Raw genomic sequence first — 21,977 nt, 5'->3', positions numbered from 1 at the left:
ATCCACTGACTGTCTACTTGGATCATCATTCTCCTCTGTCCCTCGATCTCTCTCCGCTTCCTCCACCACATCGCTGGCTGGTCAGATCAGATACTTGGAGAGGACCAAGATTCTCCTATCCGTCCTGCAGGACTTTGTGTCTCTATTCTGCCTTGATGTGTGAAGTTTAAAAGACTGTCTTTGGGGAAAAGGTTGGCTCAATTAAAACGTGATATATTTGCAAAGAGCCACAACTGGCTCTTAGACTTTTTAATGTGATCTCTTCACAAAGCTGATTATTGCTAATTGTTACACGCAATGTGTCACTGTTCTACCTAGTGCCAATGTGATAACAATAATAAATAGGCTATAGCAGTATACTGTATACAGTTGAAACAGTGCTTGTGGGATCTTAACATATAATATTTTTTATTTTATATTAAAAAAATAATAATAAAAAAATTGTGGGGGGGGGCCTAATTCAAGTATTTTAAAATATGGAGGAAAGAGGAAGACAACGCTCAGGGCACAAGTAAAGATACAAAAAGAGGGACTCCTGTTCGCCTCTATAAACTATGTCTAAGGATCATTGAGCCCCAAAAAACCTAGGCTGATGTCTCCCAAACATCAGCCCCCTTACCAGTTACCAGAATGGGAATAATTTTGTATCGTGTATACAGTATGCAATACATCTGTCTAACATCAACCTGTAAGTTTTGCAAGCCTTATGCAAAACGGACTTGTGTTGCTGCTCGAAATACCATCCTGATCCAAACCCTAAACCTTTGATTTCAACTGTAAATAATGATAATAACTAGATAATAACTAAATAATAACTAGAGTTGTGAATTGTGAGAAGACCCCTGACAAATGGTTTTCATTTAATATATTTATATTAAGTCTATGTACTTCTCGATTAAAGCACCTAAATATAACTAATATCTGTTTTTCGTTATCTCAGATTACAAGCTTCCCTAATGTTGTAAAGGTGCACTATCTTTCAGCCAAGAGCCTTAAAAAATGCTCAGGAGGTGGCGCCCTCGTACCTTTAACAGTAAGGCGATTGACCACCTACCTTTACACATATTAATGAATAATTGTTTTTTATTTTGAGTGTCATCAGTGGATAATGTTGAATTGTGTAGTGTAAACAGTGTTGCACTTCATACCTAAAGGCTTTTGCTTTGAATATTGTGTCAGGTTGTCATAATTTACCAACATTGTCACCACAATCAGAAAATGTACAAATTAAACCATGAGTATTAAACAAACTATGACGATACATATAATCTTAGTATTGATAATAAATTCATATTAGGGGGTTCAATTTGTTGACATGTTTATTGTAGGCTAAATCGCAATGTATGCTGGGAACAGTAACTGTTGGCCTAAGAAACATGGCGTCTCATCGACAGCTGTGGGGTTTCCATTATCTGTCCGGCCACTAATAATCCGTTGTTGGACCATCATCGGAGCCGTTTTTCCTGCATTCTTATCGTGTTTTGGTTATGCTCAGACTTCGTGTTCAGCTGGAGAAGACAGTCAATTACTAAACTATGCTCTAAATATTACGGTTTAGAGACAGTGTCACGCCCACTGCTCTGTAAAGACAGTACGATATGCTCAATGGTACAGTTGGTAGCTGAAGAAAGAGCCTGCCCCACACAGTCTGATCAGCTGGCTGACCTATGTTCGCTAGCAAGCCTCGATAGCTAGCACCCTTAGCAGCAAAGTGGTACCCACAAATATTTGGTAGTACGATTGGCGTTACCAAGCTAGCTAGCTGGATCGGAGTAGGTCTGAGTTTCTCATCTGACTGACAGCATGTCTGTCGGGTAGTGTTGTTGTCATTTCGGATTGGATTTGTTTTAATGTTCAACCTTTCTAGCATTTTTCTCGGAGGAGAGAGAGATGGGCTCCGGGGCCGTGGATTCGTCCCAGTGGTTGTCAGTGAAGGAAGAGACTATTTTCCTTCACGATGGACTGATTCGGGTCACGGATCTGGCTGAACTGCCCAGTGAAATCTGTGTGTCTGAGCAGGGGGACACTGAGCAGGAGGTGAGTACTGTTAGTCTGCATCTCAACGGTTGCATTTCGAATGTTTTCTTGGAGAAAGCGAACACAGCTAACGTTAGTTAACTTAGCTAGCTAAATGGTCAAGCGCTAGCTACCTACCTACCCGCTCAGCATTAACTAACAGGGATTGCCAAGCAGCACGTTATATAATTCCATATGAATAAAGTCACATTAATAGCAACACATTTTTAGCTAGTCATGTCCATGTGTAAAATTAGCTAGCTAAGGACGCCAACGTCGGCTTGACGAGGAGCATGACATGCAGATAGCTAACCTATAACTATGCTAGTTAACTAAAGAGAACATTGAAGCATAACGTTGACCATTGTTTACTGTAACAGGCTAGTTAGCAGATAGTCTACATTTTGAAGAGGTAGATAATGTTAGTTGCTATATGAATAACACTGTGTAGGCATGATGACTCACGACGTAGCTAGCTAGCAAGGGTAGCTTATTATCATGGCCTTTAAATCCCCACCCTTTGTGGGAACCGTGTCCCCTCTGGTCCAGACATTGGGTGCTCTTGAGTGGTGGCAGGCTATTATTGTTGTATTCATCAGCTCACCCAAGCGTCACTTAAATTCTTCAAAGCACATTGGCATGGCACACAAACTGGACAAATACAATAGGAAACAGTAAATTCAGCGTTCCTGAAAGCTCCTCAAGCCAGTAGGTAGCCAAAAGGTCTTGTTCAGCACAGAATGCTTCATCATTGGCACGCTTGACATTATATACAGTGCCTTTAGAAAGTATTCATTTTTATTTTTCCTTTATTTAACTAGGAAAGTCAGTTAAGAACATTCTTATTTACAATGGCGGCCTAGGAGCAGTGGGTTAACTGCCTTGTTCAGAAGCAGAACAACAGATTTTTACCTTGTCAGCTCGGGGATTCGATCTAGCAACCTTTCGGTTACTGGCCCAACACTCAAACCACTAGGCTACCTGCCGCCCCTTGACTTATTCATACCCCTTGACTTATTCTATATTTTGTTGTTACAGCCTGAATTCAAAATTAATTACGACGTTTTTTTTCTCTTGCCCAATCTACAGTGCCTTCAGAAATATTCACACACAGCTTACTTTATCAAATCCTCCTTCAGTCACATGCAGATAAAACATTTTGATTTCTATAGTATCAGAAAGAACATGTTCTGCAGTTTCTATGACACCCACCTTCATCAAATATCTCTCAAAATTCAAGATTTCCAAATTTAACTTTTTCCAAGAATATCTATGCTGCCCATGCATTCAGCACAAGACCACTCGCACGGCAGCATTGCTCTGGCTACTAAGCAAAAAAGAGTAACATACTAAACGTACAATTAAAATATTCTATTCTGTTGTCGGTGGATGAGTGGGCGATAGAAATCAGATAGAAACAGATAATGCTGCATTTGACTTCAATGAACTGAATGATGAGGAGGGTGAAAAGGTGATTGAATTTCATCTGAATGATGAGGATGGAATTTAGAACAATAGTGTAATGATGATGAAGAATTGTGGGTGGTCTAATTATTTTATTATGAAAGGCTGGAAATGGTATATAATTTCCCCTCTTGAGAGTCAAATCAGACACTGAGTACAAAATAATGTGTGTAGTTCACAATGGCAAGCCGAAACAAACTAATGTACGCACTGACAGCATTGCAAATGCTGCAGCATTTAGATGAGTAGGATGGAGGATCGGATCTTGAAATCGACGTTGCTGATGAAGAGTCTAAATCTGATTCTGATGTTCACTTCGATCCTTCGCCTCCGATGCCTGAACCTCGCCGCAGAAAAACCAGAACAGAGCCAACTGAGGTAGTGATCTCAACTGCCACGATGAGACTGGAATTGGGGAGGGATGGCACGGTTTGGGAAGAAAAGAGTGACGAGTTTACGGTATGTGATGTGTAGATGTTGCAGCACATCAGCGATTGTACTGTTGCTCATGCGCACAGTAAAGGAAACAGTATGTGGGACATGTCTGGACTCAAAGCATTTATTGGACCTTTATATGTCTGCGGGGCACATGGTGGAAGAGCATTGATGTGGAGTCATTTTGGTCTGATAGGTATGGGGTGGAGCATTCCACGCAACCGCTTCAGAGAGATTATGCGACACCTGCGGCAGGTGCACACGAAACAAGGCCCATGAGAACTGTGTGCAGTGCCCCACACAGTGGTGGGATTTTGTTGGTGGGGTTTGCTCACACAAAGCCCCAACGCTGTGTGCTGACTGTGGACCCAAAGCATGAAGAGGAGATTGATTCATGTGTAAAGGCACACATATAAGGACACAATACAGTGTCCCATTCAATCAACAAATGACTTTTTATATCTTGTCATGAATATATTAACAAAAATATTTCTTTATGCTATTTATCCTTTACAATTGTTCTTGTGCTTTTGTTTAGGAAAATGGCAAACAATTTCACCTGTGCAACTGGCTGGTTATATTATTATAATATTTTTAGTTTCTACTTTGTCAAAAATAAGCTGTAACTGAACTTCATTAATTACTATAACTCTATTACTAATCAAATCTACAAATAAAGTTGATCAAATAGATTACATAATTTTTTATTGTAAGGGAATTGAAAATAGGCTATAGGCCTAGGTTTTTTCTAGGACTTTGTAGAATTATATAAAACATATCCTTTTTTATGTTTATATTTCTTCATTCAATTCATCATTTACAATAGTTTATGCACTATTTATCAAGTGTTGGCGCTTATGTTTGTACACCTTGCGGGTTGATGTGCATATGCTAAATGGAACGCCCAGCTATGTTCTCTAGTGGGTACATGAAGGCTGAAAGGCCAGGTGGTTCTAATGTTAAAAGGCCCTGTCCAGTCAACCCTGACATCATCATGGCTCCGGACTAATATTTTCCCCTGGTGTCACTGGTGCCACTAACTTTTTCAGTTGGTGGGACAAGCCCATGATTTGGTGGCACCCAAAAAATGTGTTTCGCAGTGTCGCACAATATAATTAATTTCATTCATCTTATAAAGTCATTCACAATACTTTAAGAAAGTCTAATAGACTAGTGAGATGGTATTAAATAAATAAGTTGTTACATCTAACATTTCCAAGCAAGAATGCTTCATTCAAAATATTTTGTTGTCCAACTTAATCCAGTGACTATCATGAATTCTGGGTTGACAATTAGGCTATTTGTGTTATTTTACTGTCAAAATAGGGTCTGATTTGTTTGTTTAATAGACATAAATTTGCCTTCGTCTTTATATGCATTAATATTATATAGGCCTAAATCAATTGATGCTCATTCACCACCTGAGGAAGTGGAAACTCAAAACACATTAGCTTGATCACTAACTCTATAACACCTATTGCTAATAGCCATGTATTAATCTAATAGTAAATGTAATGTCCTAAATAAACTTTGCAATGAAGCCTAGTGCACGTGCAATGGCCGATGCGCAATTTTTGCACGCTCTTTATTTTAAAGCCATATCAGTGATGGTAGACCTAAACACCGACAAATAAATGGGACATAGATTGATAGATGGTAACAGACAGATGGCATGCTACAGATGAACATTGACAATGAATCAAACTGAGAGCACTAGACTTCACTGCGTACACCTCCTGCTTCTAAAATGTTCTTATTTTTCGTAAGGATGGAGCAATGACAGGGGCGATGGAGCAGCTGTGTTAGCTAGCCGTAGACCTGTGCCCCATGTGCAGTAGTGTGACATCTTGATTATGCTGCTTCATAGTGGGACTGGATTAGCTCTGGGTCTGACGGGTGTTGTTGCTTGTCCTCTCTGCAGTGGAAGTATGGATGGAATGTAACCTGAGCATCTGCACTGTGTCTGGTTATTGTACTGTCACCACTGTCCACCCTCCCCCTGCTCTCACTAACCTCACTCTTATGTGAGAAGGAGGTTAACAGGGCTGCACAAATCAGCCCCCCACATGAATTGCATGTTTTGCATGCAATTCAGATTTGACCATTATGACAAGTCACATGGCCAGGAATCAGATTTGTATCTGACTTCAAACCACCTACGAAGGTGTGGCGTGAAATATCTGTACTTGGTGCTTTTTTGCTGTTCAGACTGCAGGAAAAAGAACAGAATCGGATATGCAAAGAAATTGAATTTGAGTTTCTTCAAACTGCCAATGTGAACAAGGCTTATGGCTGGTTCTCGAGCTGGATAGTCATAAGTATTGATTTAGGGAAAACTTCGCCACAGATGGGAACCGCTGGCCTGTCTTTGACTTCGCCATCTATTGTTATCTCAAGTTTTGGCATCTTCCATAAATTGTAGGGATGCACGATATATCGGTAAGCATATCGGAATCGGCCGATATTAGCTAAAAATGTCGGCATCGGCCCGATGTCTAGTTTAATGTCAACGTGCAAAACCGATGTCAAAGCTGACGTACATACCTATATAACGTAGGTAGATGACGTAATGACGCCACGGAAAATACAGCGCTACACGTGCAACACAGCATTCCTAACCTAGCCCACAATGTCTGCTGTGTGGATCTATTTTGAAGTTTCAAAGGAAGATAACAAAAAGGCCATATGCAATGTTTGTGGTGCTATTAGTTCCCGAGGAGGGGAGAAAGTGAAATCTTTCAATACCACAAACTTTATTACTCATTTGAAAGTGCATCACCCCCAGACGTTCAGCGACTACTTAGAACAAAAGCAGAAAAAAACTAAACAAGTTCATGTCAAGCAGTCATTTGAAAGAGTAAGAGAATTTCAGTGAGACAACTCAAAGGCGAAATCCATTAACGCCAAGATAATGAAATTCATTGCCCTTGACAATCAAACGTTCTCTGTTGTGGATGATGTTGGCTCCCGCTGACTGGTCGAGCACCTCGACCTCAGATGTTGCCCTACCGTAGTTACACAGTATTGTTGAAACGCACATCCATGAGCTACTTGCTATGGGCGTCACTGCTATTAGCTTTACGACTGACATTTGTAACAGCGATGTCAGCCCCATGAGCATGAACACCCGAAATAAACACCTGCCAAGCGCCAAATGCGGGTAGATTTTCCATTTAGCGAGAATCTCAGAAGGCTATCCGCCACACTGGCGGGTAAATGTTTGTACCAAAATAGTAATGTAATAAAATATCTGGCATGATGGCTCGGAGGAAATTACTTATGTTTGCCAGCTTACCACAGACCATCTCTAGTGCTCCTAGTTTCACGGCACTGTTTACCGTACGGTACATCGGCTACTCGACATCGCTCACTTGCCACGGGTCTGCTGCTAGCTACCGTTCATTAAATAGCTGTTATGTGGCGACATTTACCTGGAGTAAGCCAACTTTAAAACGAAAACCCACCGACAAAAAGGAGGATGAATCACATAAAGAAAGTTTTGTGAGAAATAGAGGTTTGGCGATAAAGGAGTTTCAAGAGGCTGGCTACAGTATGATGCGGAGGCTGTGGTGATGAGTTGTTCTGTGTGTCGCCAGTATGCTAAAGATAAAAGCAGAAACAACTAATTTGTCATCATAAATAGAATTATGAAGCTGGAGAACATTTGTGACCATGCACACAGCAAGTGTCACATTGCCTGCGTGTCTATGTCCCGGCCTCAATCGGAGCCTCTCCTCTTGACAGCCTCTGTGACGGCGCTAATGGCAATGTCAGAACAGACCAGCACGAAGATGAAGATACTGTTTAGGACTGTACATGCCATTGGCAAGAAGGCGAGACCACTTTCTGACTTCGAGTGGATCTGCGAGTAAGTGAAAATGTTGTTACTCTTGTAGCTAGACTAGTACTTTTTGTAGCGAGTTTTTAAGTCTATTTAGCAGACGTGGTCCAGTATTGTAGGTTATTTCTCAGACGTTGATAAGCTTTGGTTCACCTCAAAATAGCTTTGGTTCACCTCTTAAATCTAGCCACAGCCAAAATTAACCAGCATCTGATAAGCCTCTTTTTTATCTGTATTTAATCAGGGTATTTCTACTCAAAGTAAAGGATTTGTAGACCTGTTTCCCCTTTGTATCAGGAGAGCACCAGTTCTATGTCCACTGCACTTCTCATAATTGTATTTTACAATTGCTGTTGCCCTATTTTCACTGCTATGTACTCTTATTGGTTGTATCTGATATGTTTTGTTTATTTCATTGTGATTGGCGTGTTTTCACTCTGTACAGCACTTTTGGTCAACTACAGTTTTTAAATGTGCTCTGCAAATAAACTTGATTTGATTAACCGTTGATCAATATATAAAAATGTTGTTTCAAATTTTGATCTGGCTTCTTTAAGTTTGTATTCAACATGTACTGAAATGAATGTATTTGTGACACGAAAAGGCAATTTATTATTTTGTCTGGTAAAAAATATGCTTGGCTGGTGGATTTTTTTCATCTACCAGTACCCTTGGCAGGTGAGACAAAAAGTTAATTTCGGACACTGCCCATGAGCATGCTGAGTCTGACAGCACAGTGGGTCGACGAGGATTTCGTAGAACAAAACTGCTAACACAGACCGTGGGGTTAAAACTTGCAAAAGTACTCTACTAGAGGCTGTGAACAAGCGAGTCGGTGGTATTCTCTCTGAGCCTCTATACTGTGTCGCCACCATGCTTGATGCTAGGTACAAGGACTGCTACTTCAACGCAGACAAGAAACAGGATTTATGGGAAATATTAGACACAGCTGGAGAAGATGGAAACAGACACAGTGATAGTGCGCACCGAGGAAGAGGACACACGACATGAGGCCACGGACAGACAGAGCTGAAACTTCACTTCTTGACATGTATGATGAAATCTTGGTTGAGAATGAAACGAATGAACAATTTAACAAAACATTACAGCTGTAAGTGAATTTAAAAAAAAATGTTTTACTGGTAATTGGGACATATGTAAATGCCAACAAAATAACTTTTGTGTGTGTGTGTGTGTGTGTGTGTGTGTGTGTGTGTGTGTGTGTGTGTGTGTGTGTGTGTGTGTGTGTGTGTGTGTGTGTGTGTGTGTGTGTGTGTGTGTGTGTCAGTCAACTATTTAACACCCTGTAGCTCAGTTGGTAGAGCATGGTGTTTGCAAAGCCAGGGTTGTGGGTTCGATTCCCACAACAACAACAAAAAATGTATGCATTCACTACTGTAAGTCGCTCTGGATAAGAGTGTCTGGTAAATGACTAAAATGTAAATGTTAACTGTAGTAGACTGCTTAAAAGGCTGCTACATTTTTAAATATCGGGTATCGGTATCGGGTTTTTCGTCAAAGAAAATATTGGATATCGGTATCGGACAGATTTCATATCGGTGCATCCCTAATATGCATCCCTAATAAATTGCGGCCGCAAATCCGCAATCAGCTGTGGTTACAGCGAAGCCAAGTCAGCCCATGCTCATGATTCTCACAAGGGAAGTGAAATGATAGGCTAAAATTACTTTGATCAGGACATGTACAGTTGAAGTTGGAAGTTTACATACACTTAGGTTGGAGTCATTAAAACTCGTTTTTCAACCACTCCACAAATTTCTTCTTAACAAACTATAGTTTTGGCAAGTCGGTTAGGACATCTAATTTGTGCATGACACAAGTCATGTTTCCAACAATTGCTTACAGACAGATTATTTCACTTATAATTCACTGTATCACAATTCCAGTGGGTCAGAAGTTTACATACGCTAAGTTGACTGTGCCTTTGGAAAATTCCATAAAATTATGTCATTGCTTTAGAAGCTTCTGATAGGCTAATTGACATAATTTGAGTCAATTGGAGGTGTACCTGTGGATGGATTTCAAGGCCTACCTTCAAACTCAGTGCCTCTTTGCTTGACATCATGGGAAAATCTAAAGAAATCAGCCAAGACCTCAGAAAAACATTGTAGACCTCCACAAGTCTGGTTCATCCTTGGGAGCAATTTCCAAATGCCTGAAAATACCACGTTCATCTGTACAAACAATAGTACGCAAGTATAAAGACCATGGGACCACGCAGCCGTCATACCGCTCAAGAAGGAGACGCGTTCTGTCTCCTAGAGATGAACGTACTTTGGTGTGAAAAGTGCAAATCAATCCCAGAACAACAGCAAAGGACCTTGTGAAGATGCTGGAGAAAACAGGTACAAAAGTATCTATATCCACAGTAAAACGAGTCCTATATCGACATAACCTGAAAGGCCGCTCAGCAAGGAAGATGCCACTGCTCCAAAACCGCCATAAAAAAGCCAGACTACGGTTTGCAACTGCAGATGAGGACAAAGATCGTACTTTTTGGAGAAATGTCCTCTAGTCTGATGAAACAAAAATAGAACTGTTTGGCCATAATGACCATTTTGTTTGGAGGAAAAAGGGGGAGGCTTGAAAGCCGAAGAACGCCCTCCCAACCGTGAAGCACTGGGGTGGCAGCATCATGTTGTGGGGGTGCTTTGCTGCAGGAGGGACTGGTGCACTTAACAAAATAGATGGAATCATGAGGATGGAAAATTATGTGGATATATTGAAGCAACGTCTCAAGACATCAGTCAGGAAGTTAAAGCTTGGTCGCAAATGGGTCTTCCAAATGGACAATGACCCCAAGCATACTTCCAAAGTTGTGGCAAAATGGCTTAAGGACAACAAAGTCAAGGTATTGGAGTGGCCATCCCAAAGTCCTGACCTCCATCCCATAGAACATTTGTGGGCAGAACTGAAAAAGCCTGTGTGAGCAAGGAGGCCTACAAACCTGACTCACTTACACCAGCTCTGTCAGGAGGAATGGGCCAAAATTCACCCAACTTATTGTGGGAAGCTTGTGGAAGGCTACCTGTAACGTTTCACCCAAGTTAAACAATTTAAAGGCAATGCTACCAAATACTAATTGAGTGTATGTAAACTTCTGACCCATTAGGAATGTGATGAAAGAAATAAAAGCTGAAATAAATCATTCTCTCTACTATTCTGACGTTTCACATTCTTAAAATAAAGTGGTGATCCTAACTGACCTAAGACAGGGAATTTTTACTAGGATTAAATGTCAGGATATGTGAAAAACTGAGTTTAAATGTATTTGGCTAAGGTGTATGTACATTTCCGACTTCCAACTGTAACTATAAGAGCCTTGAATTTTATTTTGCTGGTGCCTTTTCGCTATCTGGATAAACACTTGTTGTTTCTAGCTAATGTTACACCAATCAAAGCAGTGGAGCGTGTGGTGACTCAAAACTTTAGTGGACAAAACCATTCCTCTTGGGGCGACGGGGGGGAGCAGGTTTGCAAAATGCTATCATATCACTCAATTATACCATTACTAAAATGTTCAGAGATATATATTGTTAATACAGACTGAACAAAAAATCTGTGAAAATGTACAAATTATCCAATGGATTATGATAATTTTCTGTTTTATTTGCTCCATGGCCTGGGTGGCCAAGTGGACACACGGCTGTTTGACTCATCTCATTCAAGAAGAGGAATAACTTTGCAGCTGTTTCTGATTAGTAAAAAATGCCATGATGGTAGGTGGGAACATTGAAATAAAACCCAACCCTGAAACGAAATGTAGGCTGAAAATAATTTGTATGTCATTTCACAGGAAAGACACCTCTTTCACACAGATTTGCACGAAGTGGGTAGTTCGGATTTTTCACTTCAAGCCCAAATAAACTCAGCAAAAAAAGAAACGTCACTTTTTCAGGACACTGTCTTTCAAAGATAAATCATAAAAATCAAAATAACTTCATAGATCTTTATTGTAAAGGGTTTAAACACTGTTTCCCATGCTTGTTCAATGAACCATAAACATGCACCTGTGGAACGGTCGTTAAGACACTAACAGCTTACAGACGGTAGGCAATTAAGGTCACAGTTATGAAAACTTAGGACACTAAAGAGGCCTTTCTACTGACTCTAAAAATCACCAAAAGAAAGATGCCAGGGTCTCTGCTCAGCTGCGTGAACGTGCCTTAGGCATGCTGCAAGGAGGCATGAGGACTGCAGATGTGGCCAGGGCAATAAATTGCGATGTCCGTACTGTGAGACGCCTAAGACAGCGCTACAGGGAGACAGGACGGACAGCTGATCATCCTCGCAGTGGCAGACCACATGTAACAACACCTGCACAGGATCAGTACATCCGAACATCACTCCTGCGGGACAGGTACAGGATGGCAACAACAACTGCCTGAGTTACACCAGGAACGCACAATCCCTCCATCAGTGCTCAGACTGTGCGCTATAGGCTGAGAGAGGCTGGACTGAGGGCTTGTAGGCCTGTTGTAAGGCAAGTCCTCACAAGACATCACTGGCAACAACGTCGCCTATGGGCACAAACCCACCGTCGCTGGACCAGACAGGACTGGCAAAAAGTGCTCTTCACTGACGAGTCGCGGTTTTGTCTCACCAGGGGTGAAGGTCGGATTCGCGTTTATCGTCGAAGGAATGAGCGTTACACCAAGGCCTGTACTCTGGAGCGGGATCGATTTGGAGGTGGAGGGTCCGTCATGGTCTGGGGCTGTGTGTCACAGCATCATCAGACAGCTAGTTGTCATTGCAGGCAATCTCAACGCTGTGCGTTACAGGGAAGACATCCTCCTCCCTCATGTGGTACCCTTCCTGCAGGCTCATCCTGACATGACCCTCCAGCATGACAATGCCACCAGCCATACTGCTCGTTCTGTGCTTGATTTCCTGCAAGACAGGAATGTCAGCGTTCTGTAATGGCCAGTGAAGTGCCCGGATCTCAATCCCATTGAGCACGTCTGGGACCTGTTGGATCGGAGTGTGAGGGCTAGGGCCATTCCCCCCAGAAATATCAGAGAACTTGCAGGTGCCTTGGTGGAAGAGTGGGGTAACATCTCACAGCATGAACTGGCAAATCTGGTGCAGTCCATGAGGAGGAGATGCACTGCAGTACTTAATGCAGCTGGTGGCCACAACTGATACTGACTGTTACTTTTGATTTTAACCCCCTCCCCTTTGTTCAGGGACACATTATTCCATTTCTGTTAGTCACATGTCTGTGGAACTTGTTCAATTTATGTCTCAGTTGTTGCATCTTGTTATGTTCATACAAATATTTACACATGTTACGTTTGCTGAAAATAAACGCAGTTGACAGTGAGAGGATGTTTCTTTTTTTGCTGAGTTTATATCATACTTTGACTAAGATGATGACTTAACATTATGGGTAAGCTCTGGCCATCGTCTTTCCGCTTGAAAAAGTGGATTTCTGCTGTGGGCGTTTAAGTCTGTTTCCCTATGTCATGTGACCTTATGGTCTAGTGTGGATTATTAATACCTGCCTCTCTATTTGGGCTAACTTAGCCAAACTCATGATTGATCAGGTCATCCAGCATCCCATCAGCCCATGGTGCTTAGATGCTGGCTATTTATATCAGTATCATGGAGTAGAAGCCCTTCTGCAGAACAAGGTGGAGAAGGTCGGTGCACAATCCCAGCCTCCAATGAACGAATGTTACCGTAACGTTAGTCTATCTGAAATTGAATCAATAAAAAATGTGCCTACTAAATGGTGTAGTGGAGTTTTGGGCTACACACTGTAATTGATACCTGGCACAAGTGCTTCCTAAGTGCAGATGATGCACAATATTGGTATTTTTATCTCCTCTGAAATAACCCCACAATCTCTACATTTTTCACACCACTTATTTAGAAAAAGTATGTAACGGTGTATTTAACTGTTTCTCTGGGTAAGAACATCTGCAACATGAATACAATTGTAATGTAAAATTACTGTGGGTTAGAAATTCAACAAGGAATAGTTTATTTCCACACTAATGTATTCTCATTCTTTAATATATATCATTGGATTTAAAGGGTCTAACCTCTTATTCCTCCCTCATATATTCAATTTAGCAACACATTTAAACAGCACATTGATAACTTCACCAAGAAACTGAAGTTGAATTTGGGTTTCTATTTTAGGAACAAACCTTTCAATGTCAGTCAGAAAGGATCTTGTTCAAAGCACTTTTTTTATCGGTGTGGATGATGGTGATATTGTCTATATGCAGGCCTCAGCATGTACCTTAACTCTGGACACAGTGTATCAATGGCGCGTTAAGATTTATCACAAATGCTAGATCACTCACCCATCACTGTGATTTGTATGCCATGATGCAAAATGGACCTCTCTCTACACCAGGAGGCTAAAGCACTGGTGCACTTTTCTGTACAAAGCATTGATAGGGCAACTCCCTCTGTTCCTTACTGACCAGATCAGTCACTCAATACAGTCTTCTTTCACAGTCGCTGCTGTCCTTGTCTGTTCCTAAGGTTAGAACTGAGATGGGGAAACAATATTTTGGTTCCAAAAGATGTTACAGTTAGGGGAGTTAGCGTACTTGCCTGTTTAAGACTCTGATCGACGACACTGTTTTTGATAGCTGCAGTTGTTTCTAATCTTTAAATGTATCTGTAAGTTGTGACACTTTGTCTTTTGTGTGTATTTTTTGTTGTTGTAAGATTTTATGTGTAGTTTTCCATCTTGCTAGGTCGCCCTCGCAAAATAGGTTTTTAACCTCATTGGGTCTATCCTGGTTAAATAAAAGTTAAATAAATACAAATATTACACTGCTGCTACTGTTTATCCATCCTGTTGCCCTGTCGCTTTACCCCTACCTACAGTGCATTCCAAAAAATATTCAGACCCTGTGACTTTTTCCACATTTTGTTATGTTACAGCCTTATTCTAAAATGTATTAAATTGTTTTTTTACCCCCTCATCAATCTACACACAATACCTCATAATGACAAAGCAAAAACAGCTTTATAGAAATGTATTAAAAATAAAAACCTGAAATATCACGTTTACATAAGTATTCAGACTCTTTACTCAGTACTTTGTTGAAGCACCTTTGGCAGCGATTACAGCCCCGAGTCTTCTTGGGTATAACGCTACAAGCTTGGCACACCTGTATTTTTGGAGTTTCTCCAATTCTTCTCTGCAGATCCTCTCAAGCTCTGTCAGGTTGGATGGGGAGCGTTGCTGCTCAGCTATTTTCAGGTCTCTCCAGAGATGTTAGATCGGGTTCAAGTCCGGGCTCTGGCTGGGCCACTCAAGGACATTCAGAGACTTGTCCCAAAGCCACTACTGAGTTGTCTTGGCTGTGTCCTTAGGGTCATTGTTTTGTTGGAAGGTGAACCTTCACCCCAGTCTGAGGTCCTGAGTGCTCTGGAGCAAGTTTTCATCAAGATTCTCTCTGTACTTTGCTCTGTTCATCTTTCCCTCGATCCTGACTAGTCTCCCAGTCTCTGCTGCTGAAAAACATCCCGCAGCATGATGCTGCTACCACCGGGCTTCACCGTAGGGATGGTGCCAGTTTTCTTCCAGACGTGACGCTTGGCAAAGAGTTCAATCTTGGTTTCATCAGACCAGAGAATCTTGTTTCTCATGGTCAGTCCTTTAGGTGGTTTTTGCTAAAGAACTCTTGCTCTGACATGCACTGTCATCTGTGGGACCTTATCTAGGCAGGTGTGTGCCTTTCCACTCAAGGATGATCAATGCGAACAGGATGCACCTGAGCTCAATTTTGAGTCTCATAGTAAAGGGTCTGAATACTTATGTAAATAAGTATTTCTGTTATTTTTAATACATTTGCAAACATATTTTTAAAAACCTGTTTTTGCTTTGTCATTATTGGGTATTGTGTGTAGATTGCTGAGGATTTAATTTTTTTTGAATAAGGCTGTAACGTAACAAAATGTGGAAAAAGGGAAGGGGTCTGAATCCTTTGCGAATGCACTGTATATGTACCGTGACAAAGTATTCAGACCCCTTGACACATTTTGTTACATTACAGCCTTATTCTAAATGGATGAAATAGTTTTTCTTCTCACCCTTCTACCCACAATACCCCATAATGACAGTGAAAACACATTTTTAGATATTTTAGCACATTTTTGGAAAACGAAATGTAGATTTCATTTACATTAGTATTTACACACCTGAGTCAATGTTACAATCCCCCTTTGGCAGCGACTACAGCTGAGAGTCTTTCTGGGTAAGTCTATAAGAGCTTTGCACACCAGGATTATGCAATATTTGCACAAAATTCATCAGGCTCTGTCAAATTGGTTGTTGATCATTGCTAGACAGCCATTTTCCACTCTTGCCATAGATTTTCAAGTAGATTTAAGTCAAAACTGTAACTACGCCACTCAGGAACATTCAACGTTGTCTTGGTAAGCAACTCCAATGTTTATTTGGCCTTGTGTTTTAGGTTATTGTCCTGCTGAAAGGAGAATTTGTCTCCCAGTATCTGTTAGAAAGCAGACTGAACCAGGTTTTCTTCTAGGATTTTCCCTGTTTAGCTGTATTCCGTTTCTTTTTATAAAAAAAACCTCCCTAGACCTTGCCGATGACAAGCATACCCATAATATGATGCAGCCACCACCAATGTTCCCTCAAATGTTTGGCACAGCAAATTTCAGGTCTGCTGAGCGCAAACTTGAATGTTGTGAAAGTTCTGTGCAAGTTCCAGCGCGTGTTTACTGGTTGGGATATGTGCGTACGGTCACTGTGGGGATGGCGTCGTCGATGCACTTATTGGCGAAACCGATGACTGACTGAGGTGGTATACTCCTCAATACCATTGGATGAATCCTGGAACATAGCATCTGTGTCATCTGACCACTTCCGTATTGAGCGAGTCACTGGTACTTCCTGCTTTAGTGTTTACTTGTAAGCAGGAATCAGGAGGATAGAATTATGGTCAGATTTGCCAAATAAAGGGCGGGGGAGAACTTTGTATGCATCTATGTGTGGAGTAAAGGTGGTCTAGAGTTTATTTTTTCCTCTGGTTGCACATGTGACATGCTGGTAGAAATTAGGTTTAGGAAGCTAACACATGTCTTTAGTCTCCAGCAAGGTTAATCGAAACCACCTCGGTCACATTTCACCTCCCTTTGACCTCATACTCAGAGATCACAGTACCAATATAACTGACTGGGTTTGAAATCAGGCCTACTACTCAACAACCACAGTTTCTGTGGCAAAAAGAAGCAGACAGATCTGTGCACCCCATTTAATGAGAGAGGCAACAGAGGTGGTTTGGTTATCCATCCATGTGATGAGTAGCCTCGTAATTACCAGACTTATTACCGCTTGTAGCAAAACAGCTAATCAAATGGCTACCCAGATTATTTGCATTGCCCCCCCTTTTACGCTGCTGCTACTCTGTTTATAATCTATGCATAGTCACTTTAACTCTACCTACATGTACATATTACCTCAATTACCTCGACTAACCGACGCCCCCTGCACATGTGAAACTCACTACTCAGCCTGAAGTGTCGCCCCTTCCGCATTTGAAGAAGGCCTTTTTTAATAGCATGATGGGTTGGAATGCTTCCGGAGGGCGGTCACGTGTGTTTTAAAGGCAGAAGTCCTGTGTTCGAGTCTCCGTATGAGCTGAATCAGGGGGAAGCGGTAGGCTACTCACTAAGCAAGTAGTGTGTTGTCCTTTACATGCACTTCCTGAACTTATCCCTATAGTCTTTAGCTAAGTGGGCTAATAGTCTTGTGACATACAGGAGACCTGGTTTGAACCCAGTCAGTCACAAGAGCAAGATTAAATAGAATGGAAAGGCTATTCTTAGAAGGCTATGATAGGGCTATTCAACTATATCCACTTCCTATCGTGTCCTGCTCAGCCTGTGATCATCACGTCCATGTTCCAGAGTGTCTTTGCTATCATGAATGGGGTCATAATAGCTTATAGCCAAAATGGTTCAAATGCTAGAGCCAAATTCATAGGAAATAAATACATTCAGAAACCGCTAGAATCTACTGTTTACCACAGAGAGCGTTTGATTCTATCTGGTCTCCTTTCCTTGCTGGCACAGTACCAGGATGCTGTCTCTGGGTTTTATTCTGTATTTAGAGAATTGAATCTGAATACATCTGAATACATACATCAGTTGAATTTATGAAACTTGGATCAACTCGAAATTATAGTTTGTAAAGTTGATACATGGAAAATGAATGCAATATCTACCATATTGAAACCAAATATATAAATATTTAATGTGTATTAAATTTAATTGAAATTGAATTTTATAACTGAATGCAATATTCATTCAATTCATTTTAAAATCCTGAAATACATGTTCAATTCATGAATTGCATTACAAATTAAAATAATATTACATTCAAATTCAATATCTTAATACAAATAAAAAATTATGAAATTCAAATACAATTTCTGTTGGCACTGAAATCACTCCATATATAATTCCACTTTTACATTATGGGGTATTGGGTGTAGGCCAGCGACATAACTACATTTTAAATTCAGGCTGTAACACAACAAAATGTGGAAAAGGTCAAGGGGTGTGAATACTTTCTGAAGACACTGTATATATCTGCCTCAATTACCTTGTACCCCTGCGTATCGACTCGTTACTGGTACACCATAGCCAAGTTATCGTTAATCATTGTGTATTTATTCCTTGTGTTGTAATTGTTCTATATTTTTCTCTGCATTGTTGGGAAGGGCCCTTTAAGTATGCATTTCACTCTTCGTCTGCACCTGCTGTTTACAAAGCATGTGACAAATGAGATTTGATTTGACATCTCATATTGAAGTAGTGCTCTGCTGTAAATTGGATTAAGAGGTAGCCAGACCCCAGCTAGATGGAGATTTACAGTCCGTGCACTATACTGGATGCGGTCATCACTTTGAGATCTCTACCCATTGTCTCCCCAAGGATTTGTGCTTTCTCCTGTTGGTTATAGATCTTCATGACTATTTTATGTATCCCTCACACATTTTCTCCTTCTCTTGGTCTCTCTGTTTCTCTCTTCCCCTCTCTCTCTTCCTCTCTCTCTCTTCCTCTCTCTGTAGATCCTCACATTCGAAACGAAGAACCCTGCGGAGCTGGCTGAGCGTCTCCGTGCCGTCTGTGGTAACCAAAGCAATGCGTATGCCCGCCTGTTTGAGTACCGTTTGAATGCGCTGCGGGGCCTGTGGGGGGCCCAGCGTCAGCTGGCCCTGGAGGAACAGCAGGACCGGGAGGGGGCCGGAGGGGGAGATGAGGAGGCTCTGGCCCTGCTAAAACGACAGGGCCTGCTGCAGCAGCCTGAACAGGCGCCTTTCACTTCCCGTGTGGGCCTGCTACTGGTCTTCCCCCTGCTGCAGTCCCAGACACGCAGTGACCCAGCGCTCTGTGGGGTCACGGCAGAGGTGCTGCTGTCTTGCCTGCGTGACTGCCAGCCCCTCAGCCTCAGCAAGGAACCCGCAGACTGCCTCAACGGCCTGGAGGGGCTGCTCTGCTCCTGGCTGGAGGAGGGGGTCCAGCAGACAGCACAGACCCAGCAGGGACAGGCTCCGACATACATGTTCCATGCACACAGGCAGAGGGAGAACGCCGCCGCTGCCCTGGTAGCCCTCGCCTGCGCCAGGTGAGACCACACCAGCAGACACCACAAGTGACTAAAATGTATTTAGTTATTTTATTTAACTAGGCAAGTCAGTTAAGAACAAATTCTATCCCGGCCAAACCCTAACCTAGACGACGCTGGACCAATTGTGCGCTGCCCTATGGGACTTCTAATCACGGCCGGTTGTGATATAGCCTGGAATCGAACCAGGGTTTGTAGTGACGCTTCTAGCACTGAGATGTAGTGCCTTAGACCGCTGCGCCACTCGGGAGCCCCTAAGAGGATAGAGTAGTATTCTTGATCATCTGATTCTGCTTAGCTGTCTGGCTCATTTACTCCAGCTTCAAAATACTGCCCAGATGGTGATTATGCAAGCCGTATTGTCATCCCATTTCTGTTTTCACTTTCAGTATCCTAGCTATCCCCTGTCAGTGTCCTAGCTAACCCCTGTCAGTGTCCTAGCTATCCCCTGTCAGTGTCCTAGCTAACCCCTGTCAGTGTCCTAGCTATCCCCTGTCAGTGTCCTAGCTAACCCCTGTCAGTGTCCTAGCTATCCCCTGTCAGTGTCCTAGCTATCCCCTGTCAGTGTCCTAGCTAACCCCTGTCAGTGTCCTAGCTATCCCCTGTCAGTGTCCTAGCTAACCCCTGTCAGTGTCCTAGCTATCCCCTGTCAGTGTCCTAGCTAACCCCTGTCAGTGTCCTAGCTAGCCCCTGTCAGTGTCCTAGCTAACCCCTGTCAGTGTCCTAGCTAGCCCCTGTCAGTGTCCTAGCTAGCCCCTGTCAGTGTCCTAGCTAACCCCTGTCAGTGTCCTAGCTAGCCCCTGTCAGTGTCCTAGCTAGCCCCTGTCAGTGTCCTAGCTAGCCCCTGTCAGTGTCCTAGCTAGCCCCTGTCAGTGTCCTAGCTAGCCCCTGTCAGTGTCCTAGCTAACCCCTGTCAGTGTCCTAGCTAGCCCCTGTCAGTGTCCTAGCTAGCCCCTGTCAGTGTCCTAGCTAGCCCCTGTCGGTGTCCTAGCTAGCCCCTGTCGGTGTCCTAGCTAGCCCCTGTCGGTGTCCTAGCTAGCCCCTGTCAGTGTCGTAGCTAGCTCGTGTCGTAGCTGGCCCGTGTAGGTGTCCTAGCTATTCAGTGTCCTAGCTAGGGATGCACCGATCCAATATTTTCCTTGTCAAAAAACCCGATACTGATATTTAGAATTTTAGCTAACCTTTTTAAGCGATCTACTAGAGTTAAATAGTTGAAACAACACACACACACTGACCAAAAAGTTATTACCAGTAAAACATAATCAAAACCTATTTCTTTCACTAACTTGCTGTGCTGTTTCGTTGTTCAGTCGTTTCATTCTCAACCAGGATTTCATCATACATGTCAAGCAGTGAAGTTTCAGCTCTGTCTGTCCCTGGCCCCTCTTCCTCTGTGCGCACTGTCACTGTGTCCGTTTCCATCTTGTCCAGCTGTGTCTGTAACATTTCACGTAAACCCTGTTTCTTGTCTGCATCGAAGTAGTGACACAGTATAGAGGCTCAGAGAGAATGCCACCGACTCGCTTGTTCACAGCCTCTAGTAGAGTACTTTTGCAAGTTTTAACCCCACGGTCTGTCGGCAGTTTTGTTGAGCAGGCGTATCAATGCCATGACAGAGGGTATCACGTCTGCTGCAGACGCAGTTGATGAGCTTATTAGTTGTTTGAATGGCGCTAGGAGTGTGTTCATGTTTCCATGTTTCAAACATGTTCTCAAACGCCATTGAAATGGCAGCAGCGGTATGAGAACCAGCACATTCTTGAGCATGCAATACGGCTTTCCTCAGTACGAAATCCTCGTCGACCCACTGTGATGTCAGACTCAGCATGCTCGTGGCTCTGACATCGCTGGTCCAAATGTCAGTCGTGAAGGTAATAGCAGTGACGCCCATAGCAAGTAACTCATGGATGTATGTTTCAACAATATTGTGTAACTCTGGTAGGGCAACATCTGAAAAATAGCGCCTACTTGGTAGTGTGTAGCGGGGCTCGAGGTGCTCGACCAGTCGGCGAAAGCCAACATCATCCACGACCGAGAACGGTTGATTGTCAAGGGCAATGAATTCTATTATCTTGGCGTTAATGGATTTCGCCTTTGAGTTGTCTCGCTGAAATGTTCTTACTCTTTCAAATGACTGCTCGACTTGAACTTGTTTAGTTGTTGGAAGTGTGCGCTTTGTTTCTTTTCTGCTTTTGTTCTAAGTAGTCGCTGAACGTCTGGGGGTGATGCACTTTCAAATGAGTAATAAAGTTTGTGGTATTGAAAGATTTCACTTTCTCCCCTCCTCGGGAACTAATAGCAGCACAAACATTGCATATGGCCTTTTTGTTATCTTCCTTTGAAACTTAAAAATAAATCCTCACAGCAGACATTGTGGGCTAGCTTAGGAATGCTGTGTTGCACGTGTAGCGCTGTATTTTTCATGGCGTCATTACATCATCTACCTACGTTATATAGGTATGCACGTCAGCTTTGACATCGGTTTTGTACATCAGCGTTAAACTAGACATTGGGCCAATGCAGATGTTGGCATTTTTAGCTAATATTGGCCGATTCCAATATGCTTACCGATAT

General features: G+C 42.4%; 1 protein-coding gene across 5 annotated transcripts in view; it reads left to right on the top strand.

Annotated features, from left to right (window-relative positions):
• Positions 1-1,362: 1,362 nt before the first annotated feature.
• The window catches only part of LOC106580373 (probable E3 ubiquitin-protein ligase HECTD4), a 71,956-nt gene continuing 51,341 nt past the window's right edge, over positions 1,363-21,977 (top strand). For all 5 annotated transcript variants that reach the window (XM_014161358.2, XM_014161355.2, XM_014161357.2 and 2 more), the window contains exons 1-2: positions 1,363-2,037; positions 18,847-19,403. In XM_014161358.2, coding sequence (XP_014016833.1) covers positions 1,891-2,037; positions 18,847-19,403 — 704 coding nt within the window. In that variant the 5' untranslated portion in view covers positions 1,363-1,890. The remainder of the gene's footprint in view (positions 2,038-18,846; positions 19,404-21,977) is intronic.

This window comes from Salmo salar, chromosome ssa20, assembly GCF_905237065.1.
Source record: "Salmo salar chromosome ssa20, Ssal_v3.1, whole genome shotgun sequence".
NCBI classification, from domain to species: domain Eukaryota; kingdom Metazoa; phylum Chordata; class Actinopteri; order Salmoniformes; family Salmonidae; genus Salmo; species Salmo salar.
This window is presented reverse-complemented; position numbering and strand designations above follow the sequence as displayed.